We start from the raw sequence: 22,428 nt of genomic DNA, 5'->3' as shown, positions 1-22,428 counted from the left end.
GTTTAACTCTTGTTTATTTAACTGTTTTTCTTACCAAAAAAGCCTTACAATGTTATTTAATATCAGAATAAATAATCTATTATTCCTAGTTGTAACTGTTAAGACAAAGCATGAATTTTGGCTGAAAATGACAACAGCTACAGTGACTGTTTCACTGACTGTTAAGTGCCTTATGTTGAAGGTTTTGTCTAGAATGAAAACATTCTTGTATGACCTTTATATAATTTATTGTACATTTCAAGCCATCACTGACCTGAAACAATAAACATTTCCACAGGAAAAAACTGATAGGCAAATGAGGATAATGGTCTTTCACCAAGGTTTTTGATAAATAGTGAAGCTTTGCTAATGACTGCACTGTTAAATTCTGGGTTCTGATTGGTCAGAAGGTATTGGTTAATACTCTTACAATGTTTTATGCTTATATGTTATGGTTTTAGTTGAAGTCATTCTACAGCAGGAACGAAATTTCATTGTCATCCAATAATGTATATATTATGAAAAAAGTATCTGGACAATTAATTTACACTTTCAACTCAATTCAACTGCTTTTGAAAAGAACATCAAACCAAGAGGCCTTTATTTAAAGACAGGTAAGACAAGCATGCATTATTTTACTCCATTCAAACATACATGTTGGTTAGAATTGAAAACAAATCAGTATTTTCCCAATATTTTGACATATTTGGTAAAAATAATGTCATGTTTCTGGAAAAGGTTTTCTCTGGGCAAAATGTATTAGTTTGAAGAATGGGGTAATTAACCAATATGTGTACCTCAACAACTTGTATAAAGAAAATAAATAAGCTGTAAAGAAACAGTTCATCTCAGTCCAAAATAAAAAAAAAAAACAATACATTTCAATATGTGATCATTTTGTCCCAATAATTAAACAAAAATTCAGTATCCAGGTGGGGAGAAAATAACTACACCCCTCCCACATTCACAATTATTAAGAGAGTAATTAGCAGTCTAGTGTTACTAATAAAAATGTAGATAATTAATCATCAAGAAGTGAGGTCTGTATGACTCCAGAAGCGACCTCGACCTCAAATGCTAGAATTTGGGCGAGAGTTTCCTCTGGCAGTTTGTTGGCGGCGTTGCAGGTTGATGTTTTAGATACCCCCCCCTCTAGGAACATTTCCTTGAGGTTGAGGAGCTGGTCTGTTCGGATGAAGTCTGTGAAACTCCTCTATGAGGGCAAGATATCTGTAGCATTGACCCAGGATTGTTCCTCAGGGCCATAAACCTCCCTGGCCACCAGGTACTGAAGTTGACCCCTCCAGTGTTGGGAATCCAAGAAGGTGTGCACCAGATAGAGGGAATCATCAATGTCTAGAGGTGGTGGAGGTTCATGATTAGTGGAGGTGTTGTTGGTGCATGGGTGTGCAGGTTTAAGAACAGAGGCATGAAAAGTGGGAGAAATGCAGGAAGCTGCAGGCGGTAGGTGACTGGGTTGATCTGAATAATAATAAGGGGCAAATGAAGCATAGGCTGAGCTTAAGGCAAGGGAGTCTTACCTTCAAGTTCTGGGTGGAGAGCCACACCCACTGATCAACACGGTACCTGGGATGCCTGAATCCATTGTCTATGTAAAGCTCTCTGCATGCGTTCTTGGGCACTTTACCAGAATAATTGGCTATGTTGAATCCTGTCATCCACAGCAGGGATGTCGGACGCTTCTCCAGACCAGGGGAACAGAGAGGGCTGGTATCCCAGGAGACATTAGAAGAGTGTTGATATGATGGAGAAGTGTGTGAAGGACTTCTGGCCGTATTTAGCCCAGGGGAGAAACTCATTCTACCGGCGCTGTTCGTGGCTGTATCGACTCCCACGTATCGCCACGTATGCCAGGTATCGACTGATCTCTTGGTTCAACCATTCTATCTAGTCATTGGACTGGGGGTGTTAGCTGGAAGTTAAACTAATGTTAATATTGAGTTGACTGCAGAACGCACTCCAGACTCTGGAGGTAAACTGTGTTCTCTGATCATACACAATATTCTTTGGAAGACCATATATCTGAAACGACTGATGAAACAGGGTTGTGTCCATTGCTGTGGGCAGTCCTTTGAGAGGGATTAGTCTGCAGAACTTAGAGAATCAGTCAACTGCCACTAGAATGGTAAATCCATTGGAACTGGGGAGTTGGGATATGAGAAGTCCTGCTGGGAGTTGGTGGCTCAGGTTGGTTTGAGAACAGATGGGGCAGGCTCTGACAGGGTTCAGTGATTGCCAGGTGGCCTGAGCTGTGTGGACCCTCTGCATAACTCATGGATGTAGCATGGCTGGCATGTAGTACGGATGGTGGTGGTAGTTCAAGTGGTTAAGGCTCTGGGTCATTGACTAGAAGATTGGGGTTCAAGCCCCAGCACCGCTAAGCTGCCACTGTTTGGCTCTTGAGCAAGGCCCCCAACTCACCCTGCTCCAGGGGTGCTGCATCATGGCTGATTCTGCACTCTGACCCCAACCCCCAAGGATGGGATATGCAAAGAGAGAATTTCACAGTGCAGTAATGTTTATGTTACAAATAAAGACAACTTATATAATAATGTATTGCTTGGTGGGAGGACATTTGGGAGGTGGTGGGTCCGACTGCAGATTTCCACTATGAGATCCCATCTGACTGGCACTAACACAATGGAGGGGGTAAGAATCGATTCTGGGTCTGAAGACAGTTGCATGGGGTCGTGGTTGCAGGAGTGGGCATCCACTTTACCATTCTTTGTTCCAGGCCTATAGGTTACCATAAAGTGAAACCTGGTAAAGAATCTTCTGGCTTGTCAGGGGTTTAAGCACTTCATATTCTTTATATATTCCTTGTGGTCTGTGATTACTTGAAAGGGATCTTGTGCCCACTCAAGACAATGCTGCAACACCTCAAGTGCTTTATTTCTGGACAGCAATTCTCAATTTCCCACATGGTAGTTAGTCTCTGTTGATGTCAATTTACAGAAAAAATAGGCACAGGGAAACAATTTTCCAGGATGGAAAATTTCCCCATGGCACTTGATAACACTGTCTCAAGCCACAGCTGGATGCATCCACTTCCACCATGAATGGGAGGGGGTCAGGGTGTAAGTATGGGTGCTGTAGTGAAGCTGACCTTAAGGTCATTGAAGGCTGCCCGGGCAGACTCAGTCTGGATTAGCTGCTGGGATTAATGGTAGGGGTAGGGGTAGTGGACAGTGATGGAGTTTAGGCCCTGGTAATTGATGCCACTCATGAAAAAACAAACAAACTTGCAGCCACTGGAGATGTGAATGGCCAAATATATCCTGTAGCCAAGGCCTCCTCAATGTATTCCTCCATAGCTTTGCTCTCCGGCTGGGATAGAGGATATATACAGCCCTCCAGTGGCATGACATAAATTAACAAGTCTATGGTGGTCCCAGGGATGGTGGTGGTTGTTTGTTGGCTTTCTTTTTGCTCAAGACCTCCCTGAGATCGTGATATTCCTGTGGTATAATCCTGGGTCCCTGAGTGTGGGGGCTTTCAACTGTGGTGGTGAGGCATGTGTGAGTCACAAAGTTCAGCAGACGGTGTTTTTTGCAGTAGGCATACCATTGCATAAGTTCTCTATTATTCCAGGACAGGCAGGGAAAGGAAGTCCAGGATGATGGGGTTAGATGTGGACAGAATGATTATAAAGCAGAGTTCCTCAGTATGGAATAATCTGACCTTATGGGGATGGTCTGACTTGTGATTAAACCTTCCCCGATTGGTCGGTTATCCACAGCTGTGACGTGAAAGGGTTGTACATGGTAAATGTCATGAGCATGATGCAATTGTAAGGTCGGTGTAAACTAAATGTCCATCCCACCTTAGATGAAGTGGCAGATGGAGCAGTGGTGGCATGACTGTCCCTAATAAAAGCAGAGTTGGAGGTGGGCACTTGTCACTCCTAGGACTCCTGGGTCCTCCTTAGCTGCAAGGACTCTGCTCTCTCCTACCTAGTGGCAATGTTCCAGAAACTGGTGAGTGAACAGCTGTCAGTGCATTGTTGGCACAGAAGATTGTCCAGATGAATGGTCATGGTGATATACTGGGACAATGAGGTGTTGGTATCCCTGCACAGCCAGAAGGGAAGCATCATTCCAGCCACTTTGTGGTGCTCAGGTATGGAACTTGATAGCGTATTTGGCCTTAGATTTGTTGCCTTGGCATAGCCGAAGGAACTGTACAGAAACGTTTGCAACCAAATACGAATTAGGAACTGTAGCGAGGTCATACACAAAAATGTGCAAAGCAGAAAAGGCTTGGTACGGCTATAAAGAAGAATGTTTTGCAATAAACACAGCATGCATGCTGTATTTATTGTGTGTGAAAACCCTAGAAGTTCATATGACTCCAGAAGCGACCTCAACCCGGAATTTGGGTGAGGGTTCCCTCTGGCAATTTGTTGTTACAGAGGGGTGCCTTCATTTCCCTCATGACTATAGATAATGCATTAATGCTTAATACATTGTAAATTAAAATAATTGAATTTGCATATTCAATTAAATTCAATTTATGAAGGAACTTTCATGTCTAAATGCTGTGATGTGAACCGATGCTGTGTGCTCCGATGTGTTCAATTTCTCCACAGTTTTCTTAGACTCATCTCACTTTCCTGGACTGTGCATTTAACATGAAACTGATAAAAGAATGTTTCTGTAAGTACACAAACTGAAATAAGCCCATGGGTATTAAAAAGAGCACCTTTTCTAATTAACGCCTTAAATTTAGTGACAGTGTAACATGAGAGGCTGGTTAAATGATTTTAATTAACATATAAATTGGATACATGGTAGATGTAAAGATGCTTGCAGAACCAGAGCGCCAGAGGGAGCCATCACCCGAATATTGACATTTGCAAACTCACTTCCTGTCTTACTCGGGTATTTAAGCAGCACGCTGCCTATTGTTCCCTGCGAAGTATTGTTCTCTCTAGTGGATCACGTACCAAGCCTTGTTTATTGCTCCTGATTGCCTGCTACGTGTATGATTTTTGCCTGTTACTGTTTTTCTACGAGTCTCGGTTTTGCGGTTTTGGTTTATGTTCGCTAGTTATTGATTTTCTGGTTTTTGACCCTTTCGCTTAGCCATATCGATTCCGATTCTTGCCTGCCGTTTTTGTGAATAAAGATCTGCATATGGATTCTACTACACCTGCCTCGAGTGCGTCCTTACAGAATACTTCGCCATCAGAGAATCCAGCGGATCCTCGTGCAACCATAGTTCGCCAAAGACATATGATCCGGTTCTACCAGGACCAGGTGGAGGCGTTAAAAGCCACCAACGTGCTGCTACGACAACGACAATCTCCCGCCGCAGCTCCAGTTCCGCCTCCCCCAGTGAATTTCCATGCTTCGCGCTGCCAGAAAAGTTTGATGGTGCCGCGGATCGATGCCGAGGTTTCCTGCGCCAGTGTGACAACTTTTTCACTCAACAGCCGGAGGTATACTGCAGCGATAGCATCAGATGCGCATTCCTTTTATCTCTGCTGACGGGCAAAGCGCTGGATTGGGCTTCGGCTGTGTGGGATTCGGATCCTCAGGTCCAGACCTCAGCTGATTACTTCGCAAATCTGATCAGGGAAGTGTTTGAGTATCCGGCAGGAGGTAAAGACATTTCTGTCCTATTACTGGAATTACTCCAAGGGACTGATACAGCTGCTGATTTTGCTATTAAGTTCCGCACGCTCGCTGCTCAGTCAGGCTGGAATGAGGCGGCATTAATAGCGGTGTTTCGGGAAGGACTTACTAGAGAGCTGAAGGCGGAAATGGCGTGCAGAGACACTGATGTTACTCTCTCCCAGTACATATCCACTGCTATTCGCCTTGACAACCTGCGGTGCCAGCATTGTACTCGCACCCCCACACCTTGTTCCTCACCATGTTGCACTATGGAATACCACAGCCAGAAGGAGGAAGTCACCAAGCCTATGCAACTGGGGAGGTCTCGTGTTTCGAGGTGGAGCGTGAACGCCGTGTGTAGATGCAGCTGTGCTTCTACTGTGGACAACCAGGTCACAGAGTCTTCCAATGCCCAGGGAAGCCTGCCACATCCCAGAGAGGAGTCGTGAAGCTGGTTTCTAAGGTTTCTCTTCCTGCCTACATCCTTCACAATGACTCTCGTTTTTTCGTCACAGCGCTGGTTGACTCTGGATCAGCAGTGAACCTGATAGACAGCAACCTGGTCCGTGAGCTCGGCCAATCTACTATCCCATGCACTCCGCCGTTAAAAGTCACTGCCATAAATGATCAGCCCATTAGGGAGGGCCTTCTTACTCACCACACACCTACGAACGCCCCCTTACGAACGCCCCCGCCGTCTTCCAGTCACTTATCAATGAAGTGTTCGGGGATATGCTAAACAAATTCGTCATTGCTTACATAGATGACATCCTCCATATATTCCACCAGCCTAGATCAACACGTTTCTCATGTTCGTGCTGTCCTCCAATGCCTCACCAACCACAAGCTCTATGTGAAACTGGAGAAATGTGAGTTTCATCGTTCCACAGTAACATTTTTAGGATATGTAATCTCGCATGAAGGAGTGGAAATGGATCAATCGAAAGTGTCCGCCATTACATCCTGGCCCGAACCTACCTCCATCAAGGGTTTGCAACGCTTCCTCGGATTTGCGAACTTTTACAGGAGATTCATCAGGAACTACAGTACCATTGCTAGCCCAATGACTTCAGTGCTGAAAGACAAGCCCAAGAAATTAAAGTGGACTGATCACGCCAGAGCTGCTTTTCAGAAACTTAAGAAAAGTAACTAACCCTGAGCTGCCGTTCGTACTGGAGGTGGACGCTTCGAGCTGTGGGATAGGGGCTGTGCTTTCTCAACGTCAATCTGAGTCTGGAAAACTGCATCCTTGTGCTTTTTTCTCCCGAAAGCTCACACCGGCCGAAATTAACTATGACGTAGGGAACTGGGAACTACTATCGATAAAGGCTGCCCTGGAAGAATGGAGGCACTGGCTCGAAGGGGCCCGCCACCCGTCCCTGGTCCTTGCCGATCACAGAAATCTGGCCTATCTTCGGGAAGCCAAGCGTCTCAACCCACGGCAAGCTAGGTGGGCTCTATTCTTTACATGATTCAAGTTTTCAGTCTCGTACCGCCCGGGTCTAAGAATGGGAAAGCAGATGCCCTGTCTCGAATCCATGAAACCCTGCAGCCACCATCCAGCCAAGAGCCTATCCTTCCACCATCTGTCCAAGTAGCTCGTGTGCAGTGGGACCTGATGAGTGAAATCGAACGGGCTCAATCGACAGAGGCTCCTCCCCCAACATGTCTACCTACCAAAGTTTATGTACCCACAGGTTTCCACCATCAAGTATTACGATGGACCCATGAGAGCCTGAGTTCAGGACACCCCGGCACCCGTAGAACCATTCAGCTGGTATGACAAAGATTCTGGTGGCCATCGCTCAACCACGATGTCGAGGAGTTTATCCGTTCCTGCTCAGTCTGCGCACAATCCCGAACGAGCCGTCAGCTACCAGAAGGTCTACTTCAACCACTGCCAGTTCCATGCCGACCCTGGTCTCACATCTCAGTAGACTTTCTCACAGACCTCCCTGTCTCTCAAGGTTTCACCACAGTCATGGTTGTAATCGACCGATTTTCCAAGTTCTGCAAGTTAATCCCCATGAAAGGTCTGCCTACTGCCATGGAAACAGCCACAGCCATTTTCCAAAACATCTTCCGTCACTATGGCTTAACCGAGGACATTGTTTCTGATCGCGGCCCACAGTTCACATCTCGTGTGTGGTCGGAGTTTTGCAAACAACTCGGGATCAATGTCAGCCTCAGCTCTGGGTATCACCCCCAGTCCAATGGCCAAGCGGAGCGGCTTAATCAAGAAATTGGGAGGTTCCTAATAACATACTGCAGCCGTGAGCAACACCGTTGGAGTGAGTTTCTCCCCTGGGCTGAATATGCCCAAAACTCGTTGCGCCACTCCTCGACCGGCTTAACTCCATTCCAATGTGTATTGGGCTATCAACCTCCGCTCTTTCCTTGGTCTGGGGAACCCTCGGATGTGCCTACAGTTGAGGACTGGTCAAGACGTAGTCAGGAGGTCTGGGAAAGAGCCCATGTTCGTCTCCAGAGGGCGATCCGATGACAAGAGATCCAAGCTAACCGGCGTCGGCGTCCCCACCCAGCTTACCAAGTGGGTCAGAAGGTGTGGCTTTCTACTAGGAATATAAAACTGAAACTTCCTTGTCATAAGTTCAGCCCCAAGTTTGTTGGCCCATTTAAAATTCTACGCCAAGTTAATCCAGTTTCTTTCCGCCTTGAGCTTCCAGCATCGTATCGTATCTCGCCTACCTTCCATGTGTCTCTACTTAAGCCCTTCCACGAGCCTCAGACCACCGGCCCCGCTATCACTGAACCACCCCCACCACTGGACATTGATGGCTCCCTTGCCTACCAGGTGCACACCATTCTGAATTCCCATCGTCGAGGTGGCCGCCTTCAGTATCTGGTGGATTGGGAGGGTTACGGCCCAGAGGAACGTTGTTGGGTTAATGCACAGGACATTCTCGACCCCTCGCTCACTGAGGAATTCCATCTGAGCTTCCAGAATCGACCTGCTCCTCGTCCACGGGGGTGCCCGCATCAACGAATACCTGGAGGTGTTCCTAGAGGGGGGGGGGTTCTGTAACGATGCTTGCAGAACCAGAGCGCCAGAGGGAGCCATCACCCGAATATTGACATTTGTGAACTCGCTTCCTGTCTTACTCGGGTATTTAAGCAGCACGCTGCCTATTGTTCCCTGCGAAGTATTGTTCTCTCTAGTGGATTACGTACCAAGCCTTGTTTATGGCTCCTGATTGCCTGCTACGTGTATGATCTTTGCCTGTTACTGTTTTTCTACGAGTCTCGGTTTTGCGGTTTTGGTTTCTGTTCGCTAGTTATTGATTTTCCAGTTTTTGACCCTTTCGCTTAGCCATATCGATTCCGATTCTTGCCTGCCATTTTTGTGAATAAAGATCTGCATATGGATTCTACTACACCTGCCTCGAGTGCGTCCTTACAGTAGAGGAATGGTAATATAAAAAAAGTCAAATTTCTAACAAATAATTTTGTTAGAATGTGTTCATGAATAATTAAATAAAATAAGCAATAAAAAAACAACCATTTTGTTTTCATTTTAATGTGCCCTATACATCCTAGGACTTTGTAAGGCATCTATTAGAGCATTTAAACCGCTGCATGAAAGTTGTTTCACAATGTGTTTGATTTTTGTGGCAATATTTTATTTAAAGTAATGTAAGGTGATCAGGAATATTGATCAAATCAACCATGTGAACTAAACCTGATAAGCTGGGTGTGGTGGTGGCTCAAGTGGTTAAGGCTCTGGGTCATTGACCAGAAGATTGGGGGTTCAAGTCCTAGCACTGCTGAGTTGCCACTGTTGGGCCCTTGAGCAAGGCCCTTAACCCTCTCTGCTCCAGGGGCACTGTATCATGGCTGACCCTGTGCTCTCACCCCAACCTCCAAGGAAAGGATATGTGAGGAAAGAATTTCACTGTGCTGTAATGTATTTGTGACAAATAAAGGATATTTCTATAACCTAAACTATGTTAAAGTCAAATATTCCCCAGGGCATGTTTGGTATCATTCAAATCCATATTTTATGGTAAACAAAGTGTTAACATAAATATCATTTAAGTTTAGAAAACAACATTTCAGTTGATCTGGTCTGCACAAGAGAACTTCTGTTTTTTTTTATACCCACAGGAACCACATTAACATACTGTCTAAAGATTTATCCAGTTGAGGCCCAGATTCATTACATTACAGTAGTTCTTACAAGTCATTACAAGTGCCAGACTTGTGTGTGTATTAGGAGTAGTTTCTAGTAAGACATGTTTCGAAAGTGACCAGCTATAAGAGTCTTATACATGTAAGTTTAAATATAACCTCTGATAAGTATATTGGAAAAGCCTAGTCTTCTGCAGTTAAACAGTGACACTGAAAAGCAAAACTAAAAATAAAGTGCATTTTATGTTTGCAAGCCTGCCTTAAATTTTTTTCTGAACATTCCAAGTCATCTGCAACATCATTATTTCATGAAAGCTGAATTTTAAGCTGTTCGAGAGTAAACATCATTGGAATGCTGATGTAACCGCACTTCTCACATTAAAACCAATATACACCACAGATGACCAAAGTGGAAGTCCAGTCAAGTCTGCAGAGAGAGAAGGAGATAATATAAATAAAGGTATATTAGGCATAAAACCAGATTCAGGTTTGCAACACTAGCCTCTCTGTTTCCACAACAAACCACTTCCCCTTGCTCACATACTGGAAAAATTTGGATGCAGAATTAATGAATTTTCTAAAGAAGACCTATTTTTTAAATCAAGTTAACATTTCCATATAAATTAGTATTTGCCGAATGCTCCATAATCAAATAAGTTCTGATCATATACTGTAAAACTTAGCTAAAGCAATTATCAGACCTTTATGTATATTGCATCCAGTATTTCTCCGGGGTTTTTTTCTTTCTCTGTTTAGTTGTGCCAGTATGTGCAGGGTTCTGATTAGCCTGGGACAACTGTTATTCTTCTCTAATCTAATGGTCTGCATGAACTTAAGGAAGGACCATTCCTATTCAGGAGAGGTAGAAGACCAGGATGCATTGCTCTGTTTCGACTGGATACTAAAAAGGTGACATTAAATTGATGTTACTAACTAGTAATAACTTTCTAACTTGACAAATTAGTAACTACTTTGAATTTTTATAGCTTACTATTATAGCTAACTAAGCAGATTGAGATGATGGAATGTTCTCCAGGTATCTAGACATTCTGGGTGTTCAGACTTTGTGTCGGTGTAAACACAAAGATTTCAATGTTTTTGTAGTTCACCTTATAACTGCAAGAGCCCAGATTCTACCCAACACACAACCCTTACTTCATGTTGGCTGGTTTGTGTTTAAGCTTTACAACAATCCATTATCAAGTTTTACCTTCATGTCCAGCTTCAGCTCCGAGTATATGCAATCCGCACCCACGCTGGCTTTTTCTAATTGGAGCAAGAAATCTTGAATTATTATACTGAATATAATCTGGATTACATCAGAGTTTAGGATGCAGGTGATAATTATCACGCCTTGATTTGCTGTACCTTTATTTGTCTCTGAGTTTTTCTTTGGTTTTATTTCTATATCAGCATAAGTCACATCATCAACACTGGGTTCAGCATCTGCATCTGCAGTAGTTAAGAACATCAGTCAGTGAAATTACATATACCACAGGGAGTCTGGTGAGGTAAGAACCTATAATGAAATAATAAATACAATAAAAAAAATCAACATCTTAGCCATAACATTAATCAATTAGGGGATGTTAGGATGAGTTATTTTCCTCTTCCAATGCACCCTATTGTGTTTTATTCCTTGTGGCATAAGCATGCCATAAACAATACTGAATCTTAAATCAATAGAGCTTAATTTATTCTTTAGCTTCCTTTATCATTCAGCATGTGAGATCTGTTTTATGAGAAACTCAACGAGGAGATTTGTCTTTTATGGCCTGTGATGGCTGACTGACTGACTATGATATGGGAGAAAATCCAAGCTTATATGAGACATGTGGTGGAAGCTTGGATATAGTCTTATAGATGACTGAATATATTGTTGTAATGACTCGTCGGACACCGGGGTGTTAGAATCCATTTGCAGATTTATTATAAGGACAGCAGGCAAAATCTTAGTCGAGGAAACGAGGCGAAAGGGGTCAAAAACCAGAAAACAACACTGAGAACAAAACCGAAACTCAAATCCGAAACTCGTAGTTAATAATAGAACAAGGCAAGTTCATACACGGGCAATCTAAACAATGACTAAATCAAGGCTTGGCAAGTAACTGAACAGAAACAATGCTTTGCATAGGAGCTGAGATAACACACTGCTTAAATACGCCAATAAACCGGAAGTGGGCAGAAACGGTCAATATTCGGGCGATGGCTCCCTCCGGTGTTCAGGCCCTGAGTGCCTTGTGACAATTGTCTCCTACTTGTAGATTTATGTGGAATGTTGTGGCATTAAAATACTCTACCATTGTTCCTGTTTGGCTTCATTTTCTTTGTGACCTGTGTGTAAGTGGCTTCGTTGGTCTCATCTGCAGCTTCACCTGAACACAGTGCAGTGTGTTAGTCTCTACAAGTCACTTCTGTACTTTACTGTATAGAGTTAATCTATAGTTAAAACTCCTAATGCAAGAGGAAATATCTAAAATGAAAAGCTACCTGTTTCACTCATGTCTAACTCATCCACAGTGGCATAGATGTTAGCACTTCCTACAGAAAACAGAACAAAGATTCCAAAGATCATCAATGGATGTTTCATTTTTTTTTAATGAACAAATGTAGATATAAACAGTCATTGAGACAGTGTCTGACCAGCCTGAAGTGGTGTGTGCCCTGAAAGAGAGTCTTCAGCTCTTGACTGGTTCTGATTGCGCTCTGATGTCTGATTGGTTTTCTGCTGCTTTTCTATAAAGAGAGAAAGATTCTACATCTGATCAGGATGTATCAGGATGTAAATACTAAGGCAAACACTTTCTTTTAAGCAGTCATAATAACATTGCAGATAGATTATTATTTCCACATTTAGGACTTGCAGTTAATGTTTATTTATTATGCAATCTACATTTTATTTACAAATCTACAGTTTTATACTGTGCACCGTAATCAGGATATTCATTCAAATGTGTCAAATATTCTAAAGCAGGCCTTTTTTAAATAAAGTTTCCATTTCCATATAAATTAGTATTTGTCAAATTCTCCATAATCAAAGTTCTACCACAAATTCTGTAAAAGCTAAAGCAGATATCAGACCTTTCTTTATTTTGCAGTACCAAAGCAGGAGCATTAACATTAATGAAATGATGAACAAAAATGCCAAACTCAGCCCCACAGCCACTCCTACTGTTCCAATACTGGACCTAGAACCTGATAATGAGGAAAGAAATAGATTTGAATGTTAAACACTGTACATCTGTGTCAATAAAAGAAAATGAAATCAGAAGAAATTGATTTCTCACATCTGACTGAGAGCCAGCTTTTCAGTGAAATTTTTCTCTGTGGCTGTTTACAGTGGTAGAAACCTTCATCTGACTTTGAGACAGTTTGGATGATCATCTCTCCTGTAGCCTGGTTCTGGAGAACTGATCCATCTTTATAGAAATCAGATCTGAGGCTTGAGGGATTTGGGTTGCGATATAAACAGCGTAGAATCAGAGGATGTCCCTCAGTCACAGGATGGACAGGACTCTCCAGGATCACATCACCATCTAGAAGAGAGAATTTACACCACTGTTTAATTTCACTTTGAAACTCATTAGTGTGTTTGGTGGTGTGGAATTGGATGAAAATTCTTCTGAATAGGAATGTAAGGCTATAGATGTGTAGAGCTACATTACAGCTTCATTCACTCTATTTTAGTCTTTCAAAACATCACTGAGTGAAACTAGTTAAGTGTCTATTGTTGAACAATTTTTCTCCCATTTGGAAGCTCAGAGTTCTGAGTATTCTCTAATTAAACATTTTCCTTTTCTACTACATGAAGACTCACCATGCACTGTGATGTTGACAGGATTACTGTTTTCTCCAGATTCAGACTCACACCAGTAAACTCCAGTGTAGGATGTGGAGAGGAAGCTGATGTTACATGTAGATCCTGTAACTGATCCCCAATGTGAACAATCTGACCCTCTCTCACTGTGTGTGTATCGTCTCACTGTCCATCCAGTAGAGTTACTCTGGTCCTCACAGCTCAGTGAGAGAGAGTCATTAGTAAAGTGTTGAGTTCTGCTGGGATTGATGATCAGAGAGACTGGAGGAAATTCACCTTAAACACAGAACATTATAATTCACATGCATTATTATGATTGTGTTCTCATGGCGTAATTAGGATTGAACACATTTACAACTCAACAATAATTACACAGTGCTATCTGAATGTGAATAATCCTCTACCAGTGCTATTCGGTTGCGTTAAATTACATTCCTCACTTAGGAGGCTGAATGTAAAGATTTCTAAACAGATCATGTGACTATAATTGATACTCCACCACACCAGTGTTATTTTTTCTCACCAGTGATCCACAGTGGTTGTAGATTGCTGTACTTTGTATGAAAGCGTGGTTCTTTTTTCTCTCCTCTGCACCTATAAACATCTGTGTAATTAATAGCAGTATGACTGAGAGTGTAGTTGCCTCCAGATCCTCTGCTGCTGTCTGACAGCAGCTCTGGGTTATATCTAATAACACCCTCACTGTCTCTGTAGGGAACAACTGTGTACCAGCTGAATGTCCAGTTTGTAGAGGAGTCTGTAACCTCACAGCTTAGAGTCACTGAGTCTCCTTCAGTCAGCCAGCTCTGTGGAGATACCCTCAGTACTGCCTGTGGTCTCTCTGTTACACAGAAAATACACATCTGTAAACCTTTACATTTACTTTATTGGAACTTACAACCTTTCTATTAGTGGTCTTAAACACTGAGCTATCACTTACCAAGGTCTGCAATATTTGAAGTAATAAAAAAGACTCACCTGATACAGTCAGTGTAACTGCATGACTGATCTCTGAGACCTGAGAGTTATTTCTCTGTCCTCTGCAGGTGTAGATACCACTGTCAGAGTCTTTAACAGACTTGATACTGAACTCCTTCATTGTGATGTCTTTATAGACTCTGCCTTTTCCCTCATGTTGGAGTAGAGTATTATTCTTATACCAGCTGTATGTCCACTCAGTGGGCGCTCCTATTCCCTTTATTTCACATCTGAAAGTAACACCTTTTTCTCCAGTGAACACCCGCGTATCAGGTTTTATGGACACCACAGCTTTATGAATCCCTATAAAATAAATATGTTCGTTATAAACTACAAATACAGTAGTTTCTAATTCTACAGAGGTGATCAGAATCATTTCACATAATACTATGAAAGATTTAATTAGGCATACAATTTTTAATAATAATTGGATGTCTAATTAAAGAATCACATGAAAGTAAAGTAAATCTATGTATTCCTTTTTGTAGTACAGTTTCTTCGGTTGTTCTTTTCTCATTTCATAATGCTGTTTATTTTATACAAGAGTGAATTTACTGAGAACACAAAGCCAAACTGAATAGGAGATGAACTGATCTGAGAGAAAAGACTGAAAATAACTAAGTTAAAGTAACTTCCTTTCTTTACAGCTATGAAATGATACTGATTAAAAAAAACCAGACAAACTATACATGGTATTGTGCAAAACAGTACTGTCTCTCCTCCAATTCTGTTAAACATGTCCACATCAATGAAATATATACATATATAAATCACCTTCAGCTTGTGCCACTGGTATAAGTGAAATCAGAACTAAAAAAAGAACAGAGACACAGAACATGATGTAAACATGTAAAAGCTTCAGTGCATGACTAAACACTGCACATATTGGATACAGTGATGTACTGATCTGCTGTCACATAAAATACTGTACTACTGATTCTTCAGGTAGTGTAGTTCATTTCAGAAAGGTAATCAAACCACAGTAAATGTATATGTAGATGAGAATCAGACAGACACCATGTCCCACTTCACATCTATACTGCACACACAACATGAACAATAGGGTCAATTTTCTGTTTGACCAACTTTGAGCGCAATAAGTATCATGGCAGTTATATTTGTCCACATCTCTTTCACATATCACACCTCCTCCCCTTCATCACTACTGAACTTTTTAGTTCAGTAGTGATGAAGGGGAGGAGGTGTGATATGTGAAAGAGATGTGGACAAATTCAATTCAATTCAATCTAATACAAATATATACTCAATTAATGTCCAGATAATTATTTTTTTATCATAATAACAATTGTATTTCTATTGATCACAAAAATAACAGTAGATATGGTGCAAAAACAACACTTCTCACTTCTCAATTCTCTTTTTAGAGAAGTTAATCCGGAACAGCCAACTCATCTCTGCTCTCAGGCCTCTAACACTATGACTGCCCTTTGTGTGCACTAGTCTAATGAGAAGTGTTGTTTTTGCACCATATCTACTGTTATTTTTGTGATCAATAGAAATACAATTGTTATTATGATAAAAAAATAATTATCTGGACATTAATTGAGTATATATTTGTATTAGATTGAACTTACTGCATAGACCATAACAAAATGGTCAGCTCCAGTAGGCAATAAGACATTTTCTCAATAAGAATAGTTTATACTAAGATGCTTAAAAATTCTCTGCATCGGAAGGAGTCTCAAAACAGCAGCTAAAGACATTTCTTTTAGTCATGACCATAACATCTGCTGAAGAAAGTACAAACACCATCCAGTCATTTCCTTTTAGCAGATCTAATGATCATGATAGGTCGTCACTGAGCAGCAGATGACATCAGCTTACAGAAGAACAGCTACAGATTCCAAAAATACAGGCTTGTTTGCTCCCATTAGATGATTTAAACCCTGTGTTTTAAACTTGCTGTACTTGTACTCTTACCTGTTGAACTATCATTGTTACTGAGAGTAGTTACACATCAAACTAAACCCTTCTCATAACAGATATGGAGACACTGATCCAACTGAGCAGTCATGCTGAAGTACACACAATGTCCTAATCACACAATAAGCTCATCACTCAGGACATTCAGACTGCAGACGAACAACTTCACTCACTCTAATGAAGACACAAAGAGAACATTTACTCACAGAGCATCACAGAGAGTGGACTGAGCTCCATCCTGTCCCTCTGATGACTGACAGAGAAGTGGTGTGTGTTAATACATTGATACTTCCTTTACAAAGAGCAAGAGAGAGAGAGGGAGGTGTACTTCAACTTCTCTTTTATTTTATACAAACTTTGTTTTGCCCGTTCCTTACCCAGCAATCACTTGCTGTTTTTGTCTCACATAGTCGCATACAAAAATTGGCAAATGACAGCATGGAATGTCAACTGATTTTATAATGACAATATCTATAATATGATATTACAGATGTCCACAGTGGGGATTGAACACATTTTCACTGGGCATAACTGGATGTGGAAATGTTCCTTGGATTTTACAGTAATTTACTTCCAACCTGGCCAGTAAAGAACTATAGAATTTATGATGTACAACTCTAAAACATATTTACATAATGTACTGTGGTATTTTTTTCTTTTTGTGGTAGTAAATACTACACAATCCAATATATTTGCACATTTGGCTGTTGTTCAGCAGAATAAAACTGAGCAATGTTGGGATTTAAACACACAACCTCCTGAACTGTAACATAAATCCTTAAGCTCTGAGCCAAATGATTCAATGCAATGTTTTTGTGGAGATAGAAATAGTTGAATCAATGCACATTCACAGGTGCAGTTGTGGCTTGTTTTTTGCCAGTTCATCACACAAAATAGTTGTGTAATACACACACACACACACAGAGAAAGAGAGAGAGAGAAAGTATGTTGCCACTGCTAGATCAGATAAAGAAAGACATATTCAGGAAACTTTGGCAATCTATAAGCTGTGGTCAACTCAAACTTTCTCCCTCAAACCGTAAGCATTTCACTAGTTCACTTTTTGCACATATTACACAAAAGTTTGTTTCATCTGCATTGCATGTAGCATTTGCAATATAGTATTTGCAACTGGTCCACTTTTGCACATCCTTTTTTTCTTAGATTTTGTAATGTATTTTTTATGTTTATTATCCTAGTTTTCGTAGTTTTTTATATATATATACACCCTTGCATCATATTACTATGCAACAGTAGGTTGGTTCTTGATTCTGATTAACATGGAAGCAATAACAGGGTGTTACAGAATGCATTAAGTCATGGCTAACATTACATCTCAGCTAGCAGCTAAACACATCACACAAAATAAAATACACTGCTTACTGTCTGAAAAACTTAGAGCTGTCTATACTCCTGTGTTCTAATGCTTTTGACATTTAAGCCTAGAACTGAATTTCAATGAAACCCCAGTTACAGTTATACAAAATGCTACAGCCTCACAGCCTGGTTGTGTAAAATTAAATCACACATTTTCATCAGCTTTCCCAATCAATAACAAAACAACATAAACAAATATTCTCCTGCCTTTCAAAAACATCAGCCATTTGGCATCAGCCTACATAGGCTAAAACAGGAAATTAGAAAATAAACAGACTCACCTCACAGGAAAGTTATTGTAATATATCTTATAGGCTGTGATATTAGGTAATAAGGAAATCAATTTAACCAATGAAATTAGGACAGAATTTTGCTTCAAAAGAAACTGACAAATCACACAAATTGTTTTAGTTGCAATTCAAATTCAGTCTTTTAGGAGAACCATTATAAAGGTCAGTAGGATTAAGCTTTGCTTTTTTTTACATTTAAAATGTTTTATTCAAGTCATTCAAGTAAGATTACAACAGAAAAATACACGCAGAATAGTTCACTGCCTTATCATCCATTAAGCAACATCCTTCTGATTTTGAGTGATAAATAAGAAAACTGGCCTTTATTAACCTTAAAGGATGTATTTAGCATTGCCCCATGAATTTCTCAACAAAATGCAGTTCCCTTTTGAGAGAACTCAACGATGCATGGTTGACTCTATGGGGAACGCTTCTATGTGGAAGCTGTGTCTGAAGCTCTGTTTGAAATCACGCTGATTTATTGGCTCGGGCAGGTCATGTGATGAAGTCATGTGATGACATCTATGTCACATTACTACAGATTTTGTGTCTTCAGGAACCGTATGTTTGTGTCGATTGTTTGTCCTGTCTGTCTAGACTGTCTGTGTTATGCCCCATGTTCAGGTTGGTGGACCAGATCTGGCCCTAGGTAGAGACCAGATTTCTCTTGCTGAGAGCTTTTTACACTCCAGAGCACATGATTGGGAAGCAGACTTCCTGGTGAGGCCCGGGGAATGGCATTGGAATGCATATGGCAATTTTTGGCTGGGCAGAAGTGGCTATGTTTGCCTGTGAGGAGTTGACCCACTGTGCCCTGTGCCTTTCTCTTTTCCCTTCTGGATTGTGCTCCTTGGGAGATTCCTGTCAGGAGGAGCCTCCTCTCTCAGGTGCATGGGCGATTCCCCCCCCCACCCTGAGATTTAGAACCTCTGGTCTGGCCCCTGAGGGGGACCAGTTCCTAGACTCTGTCTAGACTCTTTTAGCAGATCTAATGATCATGATAGGTCATCATGAGCAGCAGATGACATCAGCTTACAGAAGATACAGGCTTGTTTACTCCCATTAGATGATTTAAACCCTGTGTATTAAACTCGCTCTACTTGTACTCTTACCTGTTGAACTATCATAGTTACTGAGAGTAGTTACACATCAAACCAAACCCTTCTCATAACAGATATGGAGACACTGATCCACCTGAGCAGTCATGCTGAAGTACACACAATGTCCTAATCACACAATAAGATCATCACTCAGGACATTTAGACTGCAGATGAACAACTTTATACTCCAGAGAGAGAGAGGGAGGTGTGCTTCAACTTCTCTTTTATTTTATACAAACTTTGTTTTGCCCGTTCCTTACCCAGCAATCGCTTGCTGTTTTTGTCTCATGTAGTCGCATACAAACATGGACAAATGACAGCAGGGAATGTCAACTGATTTTATATATTTTTATGTTCTCCCAACTGAGGATGTGGCAGCACCCTGGCTAGGGTCGTTCTCCCCAGGATGTTTGTGCTGCGGCGTTGGTCCTCTCTGCACACCTTTATCAGGTTGTATAACCTGGACCTGGACCCCACTCCTGTGTCCTGCGTCTTGCAGGGCTAATGATGCTCTGCTTCTGGCTCATTTGTGCTAATTTACAACCTCTGGGACAAACATCTCCCGGCCTGTGGCAGCGTTGGTATTGGCCTTCCCATAGCATCATCCATGATGCACCATCTCGTTCCCTCGAAAAGGAACTACATCAAGTTATGTATATAAAACGGTTCTCTGAGAAGGGAACGAGATGCTGCGTCACTATCCACACCCCAGACATCCACTCGTGCTTCCTTCAGACATGTAGAAGCTGTAGTAATGTGATGTAGATGCCCTTTTATGGTCTTGCTGGTGTGCTCCGGTTCGTCACATCGCCTACCTGAGCCGATAAATTGGCATGATTTCACACAGAGCTTCATACACTACTTCCACATAGAAGTGTTCCCCATAGTGTCAGCCATGACGGAGCATCTCTTTCCCTTCTCAGGGAACATATGTAACCTGGTGTAGTTCTATTCTTCAGAACTCTAATGCAGGTTCCAGTAATGAAATAAAATACATTTCATGCTATTATATAATCAAGTAAGGATGACTGATTAAGAAATTTAATTGAGAAATTACAAATATAAAATCAGTTAGTCACAATTTAGGCCTCATTTTAGCACAGAGACAGCATCAGTTAAAATAATAAATGACAAATAATTGACCAGGACTGTTTTAACTGATCTCAGTGCAGCTTTTATACTACAGAAAAATTTAAAGACTAATAAAAGACTATAAAATTCTGTTATTGTGAAGGGGACAGTTTGTTTCTGGTTCTGATCTTATCTGACTACCAGTTTGTATCAGTTTGTAGCAATTTTACTGGTCACACATCTATGCATACAAAAGTAAGTGTATGGTAAACTGAGTGCAACGTATTAAAGAACAAGGACTTGAGCTAGTTCACTTTTATGTGAGATTCTGACTCCGACTTCTGACTTTTTAGATCTAGATAAAACATTTCAGAATGCCTTCCTTCCTCTGGAATGAGTCATGTATGACTTACTTACTCTTGCAGCAGCTGCATGTTGTTGTTACTGCTAACATATTCCCTTGGAAAAAAAATCTTTTAAAATGTTTGCACATTTATACATTTTAATTGATGCTAACGCAAAGACTAACCAGACTTCCCCTACAGACATAAGACTATTCACTGCCGTTTAGTCTCTATTCAATTCTAATTCTTAAAGAGTAGTATGCAGGGGTGCCTGACTACCATTGCAACAGGGGCTAAAGTATGGATAAAGTTTCTCAGTGAAAGTCTGACCAGTGAAAGAGTAGATATGAGACTTTGCATCAACATTTTAGAAGGAGATCAAACCCCCCTCATAATCCACAAACACCTCCACTTTCTGAGGAGCCTGTTTCAAGGAGAGCTGAACATGAGTAGATTAATCGGCCTCATATTCAGTTTCGTTTCTCAGCCACACACCAGTATCCATCTTGAGGGCTACTTGCATTTTGCCCTTTCCTGTTAACAGACTCTCTGGCCATGCCTAAATCTCACTCACCATTCTCTTTTACCTGCACCTCATAGTAAAAACTCCTGGAGGAGAATCCCTTCTTTCCCAGCACACAGGCAACATAATTAATCCTCTCTAGGTTATCTGTTCTATGTTTACACATTTTACTTGTTTCCCGTCATGAGACAGGATGAGTTGAATAAGTCCTGTACGAGGATCCAAAGTCATATCCACTGAGAAAAAATAACACAATTTACAGCCATTTATTGATTACACAGTATGTATTTGTGAAGCTCACACTGTGTCATGTGAATACGATTGAGATCTGTTCTTTGGTTTGATCATTCTAATACCATGATTGTTTTCCTTCTTTATTTATTCAAATGACAGTTTGCTGTGTTCTTGAGATTATCAGTGCTCCAAATCAGTGCTCCACCCTTGTCCTTGATGAATGGAGTGTTTGTGCTAATAAAATGTGTTTCGTATTTGCCAACATGACCAAACATCTCCACCACTGTCGCATCAGCAAAAAGGATATTATTCCAGAGGTTTTGTGTTTTTTTCAGCTGATCTTTTGCAAAACTAAGACCTGTGCATATGATTTTTTTCCTGGTATGCTTACATAAAACTCAAGCATTTTACATGCTTGTATTAGGCCCAAGGAGGGCATACTCTCTTTTTCTTACATATGTATGTCTGAGATCAGAGGAATCAGACATGCTCATTTTAAGACATGCTCATGCCGATGGTCAGCACTAAATATTGCATTCATTTGCCTACCAAGCCTTTTTCATTGTGTTTTCTTTTCATTGCCATTGTGTACCAGCTCTGTTTATGTTTTCCAATGTCATTTTTCTTTACCTTGAGCTTTCTGGATTTGTTTGCCACAATTGACTGTGTATTCCTGGATGTTGATGGGCTGGTTGTAAGTGGTTGCCTGCTTAAACATGCCCTAGTCTGTGGTGTCAAACAGTTCTGCAGTGCTGAGATTGTGCCTTCTGTCCACACTCGTACCTGCCTCTGAACTGTTTTGATGACTTTCACCCATCGTCTGTATACTGGCATTAGCCAGTGATGTGGTGAGAGAGACCAAGGTGGGGGATGGGTGAGGCTTTGTATGATCCTCTGAGAATTGTGTAAACCCCTTATGTTGGAAAATCGATATGTTGGAGTATATTTGGAAACACAGACTTGGGGTCAGCATGATTGAAAAA

General features: G+C 41.2%; 1 protein-coding gene across 2 annotated transcripts; it reads right to left on the bottom strand.

Moving 5' to 3' along the window:
• Window positions 1-714: 714 nt before the first annotated feature.
• LOC131356703 (low affinity immunoglobulin gamma Fc region receptor II-c-like) lies at window positions 715-16,764 on the bottom strand. 2 transcript variants are annotated; one of them, XM_058395884.1, is made up of 13 exons: window positions 16,713-16,756; window positions 15,337-15,372; window positions 14,563-14,865; window positions 14,108-14,425; window positions 13,585-13,860; window positions 13,055-13,303; window positions 12,849-12,962; window positions 12,411-12,503; window positions 12,258-12,308; window positions 12,068-12,142; window positions 11,136-11,219; window positions 10,978-11,033; window positions 715-10,194 (listed from the first exon to the last, which is right to left on the bottom strand). In XM_058395884.1, the coding sequence occupies exons 1-13, from the start codon at window positions 16,741-16,743 to the stop codon at window positions 10,189-10,191; spliced, it is 1,692 nt and encodes a 563-aa protein (XP_058251867.1). In that variant the 5' UTR covers window positions 16,744-16,756; the 3' UTR covers window positions 715-10,188. The 2 variants fall into 2 exon arrangements, with proteins under 2 accessions (XP_058251867.1, XP_058251868.1); XM_058395885.1 differs by lacking the exon at window positions 15,337-15,372 and having other exon boundaries at window positions 16,713-16,764.
• Window positions 16,765-22,428: the final 5,664 nt, after the last annotated feature.

The sequence above is a fragment of the Hemibagrus wyckioides genome, linkage group LG07 (genome assembly GCF_019097595.1).
Source record: "Hemibagrus wyckioides isolate EC202008001 linkage group LG07, SWU_Hwy_1.0, whole genome shotgun sequence".
Taxonomy (NCBI): Eukaryota; Metazoa; Chordata; class Actinopteri; order Siluriformes; family Bagridae; genus Hemibagrus; species Hemibagrus wyckioides.
This window is presented reverse-complemented; position numbering and strand designations above follow the sequence as displayed.